Source organism: Scyliorhinus canicula, chromosome 6 (genome assembly GCF_902713615.1).
Source record: "Scyliorhinus canicula chromosome 6, sScyCan1.1, whole genome shotgun sequence".
In the NCBI taxonomy this organism is placed as follows: domain Eukaryota; kingdom Metazoa; phylum Chordata; class Chondrichthyes; order Carcharhiniformes; family Scyliorhinidae; genus Scyliorhinus; species Scyliorhinus canicula.
The window spans coordinates 127,792,904-127,804,967 of record NC_052151.1 but is presented as its reverse complement, the minus strand read 5'-3'; the positions used below and the strand labels follow the sequence as shown (position 1 = coordinate 127,804,967).

The 12,064-nt window shown below is 44.5% G+C and overlaps 1 protein-coding gene across 13 annotated transcripts in view; it reads left to right on the top strand.

Moving 5' to 3' along the window:
• otofa (otoferlin a) overlaps positions 1 to 12,064 on the top strand; it is a 500,940-nt gene that overhangs the window by 318,742 nt on the left and 170,134 nt on the right. For all 13 annotated transcript variants that reach the window (XM_038800135.1, XM_038800124.1, XM_038800129.1 and 10 more), the window contains 3 exons: positions 2,380 to 2,459; positions 8,053 to 8,179; positions 11,287 to 11,341. In XM_038800135.1, coding sequence (XP_038656063.1) covers positions 2,380 to 2,459; positions 8,053 to 8,179; positions 11,287 to 11,341 — 262 coding nt within the window. The remainder of the gene's footprint in view (positions 1 to 2,379; positions 2,460 to 8,052; positions 8,180 to 11,286; positions 11,342 to 12,064) is intronic.

The following is a 12,064-nucleotide window of genomic DNA, read 5'->3' as shown; positions in this document are numbered from 1 at the left end:
TATTTAATGGAGAAGCTTTGGGTTCTATTCAGTGGATCAGCCCCAAGTCAAGAAGCATGATGTTAACCTTCAACACTCAATGAGAATGGACCATATGGTGGTTTAAAAAAGAAACAGTATCCTACTTCCTGTCACTCACAACAGTCGGTATTTTAACTCCACGTTTTGGGGGAAGTGAGGCCCTTGTCACAGGCAATTGAAGGCCCTTTAAAATAAAAATGTTGGATTTTGATTATGTCAATCAGATCCTGATGCTATTTTAACTTGTGTTGTGAGGTTGGAGCACTGTTGCCAGCCTCAGTAGAGAATCCTGGCATGACAGAACAGCAGCCCAGAAAAGGACCAAAAAGCAGCCATTTTTCAAAATGGTTTCCTTGTGGGGCCTGGAAAGGCATTTTCAGTAGCGACCTGACCATCCCTCCTCAACCACCACATCCAGCATCACCTACCTGACTGTCCACAGTGCTGATTGTGAACTTTCCAGCTGTTGCCCACAAACCTGAAAACATTAATACTGGTTTGGGTTGCAGTCGATCTTCTTATATTAAATTAGGCCCGAGACGTATTATGACCGATAATACACATCAAATAACTTGAGGATTTGTTCCACGTGACTCATGCCTACTTCTCACCCTGAATTAAAATTTAGGCTCAAGGTTCAATTCTTGTTGTTTCCCTTAAGTGTTTCTGCTAAGAATCAATTGGGAATTTGTCTACTAAATGATGTACTTTGTGAATGTAGCAAACCCCTTGTTGGAGGAAAGGAAAATGGGCAGATCAATTGTAACGTATATTTTACCGTACGTTAAAATTGTGCAGACCAGTAATAAGCCCAAACAAATCCTAGGCCCAGGTTTTCATCTTCAAGTTGGGAATCTTGAGTCATACCATTTCCTGATGTCACAATCCCACCTCCTGGCAGTGCCAACCTTGGCATTTTCATTGTGGGGTGGCAGGATAGGCTGGAGTCAGGACCACTGCCTTCAGAAGCTGGCCTCAGGCAGAAATTATAAAATCTCTGCAGTGCAGAGGGATGCCATTTGGCCCATCAAGTCTGAAACCACCCCGCCCAACCCCCGTAACCCCACTTAACTGCACATCTTTGGACACTAAGGGGCAATTTAGCATGGCCAATCCAACTAACCACATCTTTGAATGGTGGGAGGAAACAGGAGCAGCCGGAGAAAACCCACACAGACAGTCACCCAAGGCTGGAATTGAACCTGAGTCACTGGTGCTGTGAGGTGACAGTGCTAACCACTGTGCAACTGTGCCACAAGCACGGTACAGGTGGGAGTATGATTAGGTGGGCAGGTTAGAAGATCCACTCAGCCCAGTTCAGTGATTGAGTTTAAGGTCCTCTGCTTCTCAACCCTCACCTCTTACCTCCATGTTCCCAAGCCCTCATTCGCACTTAGCAACCCTCTCCATACCTCATGCCCATATCCCCTCATCCCCATGTCCACTCCCCCAGTATCTACTATGTACTGAACTCTTTAACCCTACAATAACATTCAGAAGTCTTTGAGTACTCATGAAACTAAAAATAAACAATGTCATTAAAAAGCTACTTCATAACAACCAGACTTAGTGGCATTAATAAAAGAGCTGAGCTCTCACGGAATGAACTGCAAGTGGTCATAAGACTGTCGAGCTAAACAAACTCACAGCCTGTTGGACAGCTGTGGCAACAACCTTTGCTGAGTTGAATCTATTGGTGGGGTTTGGAGCTCAGACAAACATGAATAACGAGATTTGATTAAACCTATTAGTATGGTTTAGAATGTAACAAAGCATTCATTTTTCACAGCTATGAAAACAAAGCCTCTAGAGCTGACTAGATTCAAACCTTTGAAGTTATTAAAGGAGCTCAGCTATCTGTTGAAACTTAAAAGGAAGGGAACAGGTGTCTGCACAGTTAATCAAAAACCTCAACTATATGTTTAAGCTTCGAAGCAAGGGAACAGAAGGTGTCTGGGCTATGAGGAGCTGTTGTCAGTTTTTAGTAAATTAAAATAAAATTGACAAAACCTCTTAATGCTTTTGCAGTCCTTGCAAACAATAAATCAGTTTAATTTTAATGCCTTCCTGAAGACCTGCAATTATCAGAATCTCAAGGGAGTGGGCAGTTTTTTGAGCAGGGCCTGCTTCAGGCTTAAGTTTTTTAAACTTACAACATAAGCTCAAGTTGCGCTGAACATAAATAATGCTTAATATTCTGTGATCTTCTGTGCCAGTAATAATGGTTTTGACTGAATTGCATTGCGCCATTCAAACCAACACAATGAAATGGAAACTCTGCAGCCAGGATGGATACATCACAGCCATACCATTCTGTTGAATATGATTTGCATTTACATTAAAACTGCTTTTTTACAGAACTGGCAAAGGAGTTTTCTCAGGAATGAAGCTGGGAAAGGCACGGCATGCTAAAGATGACCATAAGAAGGGTCATGGAGGTAAAGACAATCTAAACGTTGATTACTCTTTCACACTGAATTGGTAGAATTCCAATGAAGTCCAGATTTAATGGCGTTAATAAAAGAGCTGAGCTCTCACGGAATGAACTGCAGTAAATTGTTTGCAAACAGTGATTTAGTTAGTGACCCATATGAAGAAACATTGAGAAATATGAACCAAAAAGTAAAAATGTAAACATATCACTGTGAAGGGTGGCACAGGTTTGATTCCCGGCTTGGATCACTGACTGTGGAGGGTCTGCACATTCTCCCTGTGTCTGCTTGATGCTCCGGTTTCCTCCCACATGTCCCGAAAACAACGCTTGTCAGGTGAATTGGAGATTCTGAATGCTCCCTCAGTGTACCGGAACAGGCGCCGGAGTGTGGTGACCAGGGGCTTTTCACAGCAACTTCATTGCAGTGTTAATGTAAGCCTACATTAACCTACCCCTGGATCATGTGTATTCGTTCTGGGGGCAACCCTTGACCCTGCTCTTCTGCCCCACCAACCACCCATGATCCCCACCGACTGCTGAGGCTTCTGGCCATGTGGCTGACGGCTATTGCTGATAGGTAATTGGCAGTCCTGGTTAAGTGAACACCACACAACCCAAGTGGATTCCCGTGGGTGGGCAGGCCACTTAGAATGTGTGTCATTGCCTGGCATCCCAAGGAATGAGAAACAGCTTTGGGGACAGTTCCATGGCCGGATGGTGGGTGAGTGCCATGGGGAGGGGACCAGTGCCCGGTCCAGGTGACGTTATGAGCGAGTGCCTGGCCCGGGGGGGGGGGGGGGGGGGGGGGGGGGTACTGGTTGTGCTCGAGGATGTTTAATTTGTATAACATTTCCCCACCCTCCCTCACCCCCTCGTTTCCCCTCCCCCGGTGCCCTCAGTGATCCTCGATTCCCTCTTAGCTCTACTGCTACATCTAGGTGTCTCCCTAGGATGCACTTCAGAGATGGAGGCAGCCAGCTGCTTACTTTGTTCCGTGGCCTTCAGTGCCCTGGCGGGTGTCCTCTGGGGATCTGGGGCCGGAGGGCCCCAGCAAACTTGTCATGCACATGCAGATCGCCCTGTGAATGTTCCAGGTGTTCCCTATTATCTCCATCAGCTCTGGGTAAACTTCTTCCATAGGCTTAGCATCAGGCTGTAACCCAGCTGGGCCCTTGGATCCAGCAGACCTCTGACTGCAGGCTCACTTGGAGGTTCCTGCCTGATGCACATCGTAAGAAGTCTTACAACACCAGGTTAAAGTCCAAAAGGGTTGTTTTGAATCACTAGCTTTCAGAGCGCAGCTCCTTCATCAGATGAATGAAGAGGTAGGTTCCACAAACACATCTATAGACAAATTCAATGATGTAAGATGATACTTTGAACACGAGTCTTTGCAGGTTATTAGGTCTTTACAGGTCCAGATGGTGCAACTGGAGAGAGGGATAATCACAGGTTAAAGAGGTGTGAATTGTATCAAGCCAGGGCAATTGATAGGATTTCGCAAGCCCAGGCCAAATGTTGGTGGGTGAATGTATTGAGACATGAATCCAAGGTCCCGGTTGAGGCCGTACTCATGCTGGTGGCACTTGGCTATTGGTTTCTGTTCAGCGATTCTGCATTGTCGCGTGTCCTGAAGGCTGCCTTGGAGATCACTTACCTGAAGATCAGAGTCTGAATGCCCTTTACTACTGAAGTGTCCCCCGCCTGGAAGGAAACATTCCTGCCTGGCGATTGTCGCGCGGTGTCCGTTCATCCATTGTCGCAGTGTCTGCATGGTCTCGCTGAGTACCACGCCTCAGGATATCTTTTCTTGCAGCGTATGAGGTAGACAACACGAGTAGCATGAGTATGTACTGCGTACCTGGCGACTGGTGTTCTCACGCGTCACGGTGGCACCCATGTCGACGATCTGGCATATCTTGCAGAGGTTGCCATGAAAGAGTTCTGTGGTGTTGTGGTCACTGTTCTCCTGTTTGCTGCAAACAATTGTCTGTTCGAGGTTACGCGGTTGTTTGAAGGCAAGTATTGGGGGTGTGGGGATGGCCTTGGCGAGATGTTCGTCTTCATTGATGATGTGTTGAAGGCTGTGAAGAAGTTTCTCCACTCTGGGGAAGTACTGGACGACGAAGGGTACTCTGTCGGTTGTGTCCCGTGTTTGTCTTTTGAGGAGGTCGGTTCAGTTTTTTGCTGTGGCGCGTTGGAACCGTCGATCGAGGAGTCGCCATATCCCGTTCGTACGAGGGCATCTTTCAGTGTCTGTAGATGTCTGTTACGTTCCTCCTCGTCTGAGCAGATCCTGTGTATACAGAGGGCTTGTCCATAGGGGATGGCTTCTTTAATATGTTTAGTGTGGAAGCTGGAGAAGTGGAGCATCGTGAGGTTATCCGTGGGCCTGCGGTAAAGCGAAGTGCTAAGGTGACCATCCTTGATGGAGATGAGTGTGTCCAAGAATGGAACCGATTCTGAAGAGTAGTCCATGGTGAGTCTGAAGGTGCGATGGAACTTATTGATGTCATCATGTAGTAGTTTCAGTGATTCTTCGCCATGGGACCAAAGGAAGAAAATGTCATCAATGTATCTGGTATAACAACGGTTGAAGGTCCTGTGCGGTGAGGAGGTCTTGTTCAAACTTGTGCATGAAGATGTTGGCATATTGAGATGCGGATTTGGTCCCCATGGCTGTTCCATGTGTCTGGATGAAGAGCTTATCGAATGTGAAAATGTTGTGATCTAGGATGAAGTGGATGAGTTGTAGAATTGCATCTGGAGATTGGCAGTTGTCGGTGTTGAGTACTGAGGCTTTTGCAGCAATGCCATCATCATGGAGGCTGCTGGTGTAGAGTATCAGGACGTCCATTGTGATGATGAATGTTCCTGGTTCAACTGGTCCATGGGTGCTGAGTTTCTGTAAGAAGTCAGCCGTATCGCAACAGAAGCTGGGAGTTTCTTGTCCGATGGGTTTTAAGATGCCCTCAATGTAGTCAGAGAGGTTCTCACACAGGATCCCATTGCCTGATATGATAGGACGGCCTGGTGTGTTGGCCTTGTGTATTTTCGGGAGGCAGTAGAGATCTCCAATGCAGGGAGTATGTGGGATGAGAGCACATAGAGTGCTCTGAAGGTCTGGATCCAATGATCAGTCTGCTGAGTTGGCGGGTGTGTTCTTTGGTCAGATCTGCGGGTAACTGTCTGTAGTGTTCCTGGTTGTTGAGTTGTCGGTACACTTCTTTGCAGTAGTCCATTCTGTTCAGTATGACGGTGGTTCCTCACCTCTGTGGCTTCCGCCAACCTTTTTACAAAAAGAAATTGAACTCCTTCAAAACCCAACTATTTATACAGTTATATTTGGGCCCTCTGAATTTCTTCAGCCTGTACGCTGCTCAGCTGATCAAAGTTTAAATTTGACCCAACGTTCCTCAGTCTACATGCCTTGACTAACTTTGTTTTACATTCAATTCAATGGATCATACAATATAAAAGGGAAAAGGTAGCCATTTCAATTTGGCAAAAAAGATATGCCAATGTGTAGGCATTGTAAGGCAAAGTCATTCTGACTATACCTAATAACACCATGAAAAGATCACAGGTGGGATTCTCTTGTCCCCAGCTGCATGTTTCTGGGTGGCAGAAGGCACTCGATTCGTTGGTAGCAGGAATCTCTGCTCCCGCCACTATCAATGGAATTTCCCGTTGAAGGCACCCCGGCCTGCCAGGAAACTCATGGGCAGGGGTGCTCTGCCAGCGGGATCAGAGAAATATGCTGCCAGTGAACGATCGGGGAATTCTGTCCCACAAATTACTTGACTGAGCAGTTGTGACTGCTGACTAACTTAATTCAATTCGAGTATTCAGTCCCACTTTGATCATTTCCTGTTAAATTAATGCATCCATCATTTGCCTAAGCCCCATGAAATAGATTTTAACTATTCTAGCTAATGTCACCCTAGAACTAAATCCTATTCGTCATCGGTGCTAACAATGAGAGTGGTCCCATTCTACCCGTCTCTCACCTCCTCCTCCCTTAGTCTGAGCAAAATAATCACTTCCGTTCTCTTTTAGGCCAGAGTTTTAAGCTACCCCGGCAGATTGCAAGGCGGGGGAGGGTCATAAAATTGCATGGACAGGATTCCCTCCGGGATCCTGCTCGTCATGACCCAGACGCGATTTCACAGTAGGGTGAACAAGGCCGCAGATAGGAAGCTTGCCCATGGCCCCTATTAAGTGGTCATATAATGGTCACTCAGAGACTTTCTCCCACCCGGCCTCAAATTGTAGGTGGCAGGCAGCTGTTGGATCAGGGTGCTGAATAGAAGAAGTTAACAATCTTGATCGAGGGACACTGCAGCCCTGCGTTCGGACAGCTGTTTTCCAAATTGATTGGCCGACAGCTCTCCAAGATGGGAGGATCCGTCCAAGGGAGGACGGATGCCCCGCCTGCTGCCAGTCAAGGCTCAATTGAGTATGAAATGGCAGCAGGCCTGTCAGTGCGTTTCCTGCCAACACTCAAGATGGCAGGCACTGGGCACTCGCCACCCTGAAAATTCAGACCCTCATGTAAGTTATCTCACCTCCTCACCCAAAATCACACATTGTCAGAGAGAGACATTAATGATCTTCCTCCTCAGCATGCTGCAGGTCTGAATAATTGCTGTGAATCTTAAGTATTATTTTCATCTCCTCCCCAACTATGAGAACAAATGCGAATGTTCAGAATGGGCGACCTCCATTTTGAATATCTGGCTTATTTCTGTAGTATTAGTTTCCACTCCTCCAATGGGCCATTTCACTCTGCACTGGATGATCTATTCCTGCAGTTCCATTCTACTCTGGATGCTGCTGTAACACTGTTGAATGATTTCTACTCAGGTGCTGTATACATACTTCCCACAACCATTGATATGCTCCACTTCTCCTTCAGAACTCCGATATGAGCTCTCATTGGACTGTCCCTTGAACCTATAGCTGGTGCTCCTGATCTTTTAAAATCCTCGCCATTCTACAGCCATTCCATCAATCGTCCCTTATTTGTACTAATTTTGTGGATCAAGCCTTCAACAATCTCTCGCTCCCTGAAACGGAAAGCTCTGCTCCCTTGTTAGAAGGGTACTTACTTACTTACTTCCCGCACCCCCCCCCCCCCCCCCCTCCCCTGTCAATGGACGTTCTGCATTTTGCTGCAAACCCTGCAGCAGGCCCCACCACAGCGAGGCCGGAAAATCCCAGCCTCCTGGGGCGAGTTTAATTCATATTCACAGTAGCAACTTTACCCAATTCAATGTTGTGGCAAATAGTGAAATGATGCTTTTCAAAGCTGAAGGAGAAATGGCACAACCTGGGCGACAACGTTTAGATATTTAGATATTTAATCACTCATCTGCCCCTCACCTTAAGTCACTGGATCATCGCCCTCAAACAACAGTGAGCACTGTAAGCTTTATCATTAATTTGACAACAAATTCTGGCCCAATACATTTGATTGCTGGTTTTTGAAAGAAAATGTGATTTGGGAGAATACTTCTGATTGGAAAATAGTTATAGGGAAAAGTGTGGAGCTTTGATTCCATTAGATTAAACAGAAATTGCTTTGACTCTTCCAGATGAACCTGCTGTTCTGGAAACAGAAGACCTGGACAGAAAAGCTATGCGGTTTGGTAAGGGCTTGGACCCAGACACCATCTCACTGGCGTCTGTCACTGCAGTCACCACCAATGTCTCAAACAAGAGGTAATTGAACTACATACTGTTACGGGCCAGGGTTTAGAGAACACCAAAGTATATCATGGAGTTCACCTGACCCACCACATTAATAGATTGTGGTTATGGGGAGCACAAGGGCCTACTTTACAGGGATCTAAACAGGGATCGAAAGTACTTTTTTTTAAATGTTTATTTATGAATCTAGTTAACACTTTATAAGCCCATAGTCAACATCTTAACAACTATCAACACCAATAATCCCCACAGATACAATATTCTATAAGTAACCCTTCATAACTTTCCTAACAACATTCCAGAAGACCAAAAGACCCTTTTTACAGAAAGATAACAGGTTTAAATTCTATACAGAAACAGGTGTTACTTTGAAATCCTCAAATGATCTGGAGACAGTCTTTAGATTGCAGAGAGAGATCAATGCACCTTCTTCTGTGACTGCAGCTTCTTCAAATCTGAAAACGAAACTAAAACACACAGACGCACACCAGCTTTTTTGCTCAAAGCGAAAGTAAAAGCAGAGTCACAGCTCAGCTCCACCCACACACTGACATCACTGCAGTTATTTGATAAACACCCATTTCTTACAGGTACTCTCACATGACAATACCTTTGTGTCAGATTAAAGATTACTTTAGAGTTGTACTATTCCAATAATTATTCACACATACTGCTTCTGTTAAAATAAGACAGGGTAATGAAATTTTCCATAAAGCCACAATGCCAGCAGAGTCTCACAACAGTACAATGCAGCTACAGTCTTCAATCTCTTGATAAGTTGCTGACCGCATGCAAGCTCTAGAAAAACCCAAATCCAATTCGAGCACCTGGAAAGCATTCCAGGCAGTCAGTGCTCACTTCAAATAGATGCTGCCTGGGAGCATAGTTGCCAAGTTGGGCTTGTTGCAGTATTTCTTTATCCCAACTGCTATAGCCTCATTGCCACAAAACTGTTGTTGTACCCTGTCTAGAAAAGAGCTACATGTTTTGGTTTTCCAATCGCTTTTCAAATTCTGGAGAGAAAGACAACCTTATACATCCATCTATATAAGCAGGCCGAGGCAACCATGCTTGAACATAGGCAAAGGATTCTGAATGTGGGTTCTCAACAGGCAGAGCATCGTTGAATTTGATGACCATGAACAAGGCCTAGTTGCATCCATGGTGCAGAACTAAAACGGAATAGACACACACACAATTGCAGCTACAAGCTTTGCTACCTGACTGCCTCTAGCCTGAAGAGTTTCAGGCAGTTTCAGACCCAATCCCAATTTATTGTGTTTCCTCTCATCTGCAACCATAGGAGATTGAGGCAGGAGGGCAGGGAATATTGACACCTTGTTTGCTTCCATTACTCTCAAGAGGCACTTTGAGGAAGCCCAAGGAATCTCAGGGCAATGTAACGGAGGCAGGTTCTGAACATAGAACATAGAACATAGAACATAGAACAGTACAGCACAGAACAGGCCCTTCGGCCCTCGATGTTGTGCCGAGCAATGATCACCCTACTCAAACCCACGTATCCACCCTATACCCGTAACCCAACAACCCCCCCCCCCCCCTAACCTTAATTTTTAGGACACTACGGGCAATTTAGCATGGCCAATCCACCTAACCCGCACATCTTTGGACTGTGGGAGGAAACCGGAGCACCCGGAGGAAACCCACGCACACACAGGGAGGACGTGCAGACTCCGCACAGACAGTGACCCAGCCAGGAACCGAACCTGGGACCCTGGAGCTGTGAAGCATTTATGCTAACCACCATGCTACCGTGCTGCCTCTCATAGGTCTCTATTCATTTTTCTGTTGGCATTTATGCTCAGAGAATAGGGCATGATCCCAAGAGCAAAGAAAGATCAGCCCCCTTGATTCCACAATGAGTCAATATTTAAATATTGCTGTTCTCTCTGGCCAGAGCAAAAACATTTTCAGGATTGGGGCAGTTTGGTCATTAACTGTGAAGGTAACTGCTGCATTGAGCACTTACGTCACTAGAGTTCTTAGAAGCAACAATGAGAATGTGCCACAGCGCCCAATCTATAGTGCAGATTTACATCATACAAATCCCAGGCGTCTTTTTCATCTGGGGAGCTGACTTCATCAATTTCCTCCTATAAAACAGACACCAGCACAAAAGAATCTTATTTCCCAAAGTAAAGTACATTGTCATGGCCATACGAGCCCCATTCCTCAGTGCCTACACCTTCACAATCAGAAATGATATCCAGTCTCTGAATATGTAGCTGATATATAAGCCTAGCTACAGAATCTTATTGATTAATTATTTGATCCAGCAGTTACCATAATTATTCATTTTTTACCAACCCATGGATAGCTGTTGAGGACCATGGTTCTTTATCTCATTGAAGTTCCAAAGATCAAGACCTGAAGAGGTGCTTACAGCTATTTTAAGTTTTGGTGAGCAGGGTACTCACCAACACAAATTCAGATGCCTTAAGCTAATCAAGGAGAATGTTAAACGATGCAAAACAGCCTTTTTGAATAGAGTGCTTATATTTGCTACTTTCCAGTAGATCCTTTCCAAAGTTTAGCAATTTTTAGAAAATTAAGACCAAAGCATTTACTACCTCGTTAACCACCTCTTTTAAGACCCCAGGATGAATCCATCAGGGCCTGGAGATTTGTCAGCCCACAGCTCTATCAGTTTGCCCAGTATCATTTCCCTAGAGATTTTAATTTCAGCACGTTCCTCTCTCCCTTTCACCTCCTGATTTACCACTATTACCAGAATGTTTTTTGTATCTTCTATAGTGAAGACAGAAGCAAAATATTTGTTAATTTTGTCTGCCATTTCTTTATTATCTACTATTAACTCCCCAGTGTCACTTTCTAGAGAACCAACGAGCACTTTACTTACTCTGTTTTTTGTTAAATACCTCTAGGAACTCTTGCCGTCTGTTTTTACATTTCTAGCTAGCTTCCTCTCACACTTTAATTTCTACCAACATCCCATTGAAGGGAAATACAGTACAGAAGAAGATATTGTTGATCCCAGTTGAACTTGTAGCGAACCATGATGAATGAAAAGCACACCAACGTACCTCATCAGGCATCATCTCATTATGAACATTCAATTATTTTGCACTTATTCACAGGTCAAAGCCTGATATCAAAATGGAACCCAGTGCAGGCAGACCTCAGGATTACCAAGTAAGTTACAAAGGATTTCTTTACAATGTCAAAACATTGAACTGGTTGTGACTGGTTGGGAAGTATATGAAGATAAATCCCTTTCACTTAAACTAGAGAAAAAAGATCATTTAAACATTCCTATCATAAATTAACTGGCTGTAACAAAACAAAAATCTGAATCCAGCCAAATCTAATATTTGGAACTTGTTCTGAAACAAGTTCTCTCTGTTCTCAAACAGATTATTGGAGAATTGTGTGTCATTTAGCCTGGTTCAGTTATTGTCAAAACTGTCAATCATGCTTAAATATCTTTCCTTACCTAAGCAATGATCTATGACCTGCACTTAATTGTTTTTAATTTCTTGTATAAGGTTCTACTTGCATTGTTCAGAATTAATTCACACTTTTTCCAGAAGGTAAAGTTGACCTGGGATGTAGGTCTCCTGCTGAAAGACCAGTTATAGTGGAACAAGATAAGTAACTCATCCCTTTCACTAAAACCCAATCTCAAACTTGCTTGAAAACCTCAGCCTACTACTGAATTGATGAAACTCTTGCAATCACTCTATTAACTAAATAGGTATGTGGTCTTTTTCTCAAGCCTCTGACAACTTGGTTGGGAAATTTATGCCCTCATCATTGTCTTCTATTCATCCCTCAGGTCTGAGGGTAATGGATTTCACCACTTGTCAACTGCCAATCCTGTGCATTTACCAAAGGAGAGAGTGATTATTAAATTAT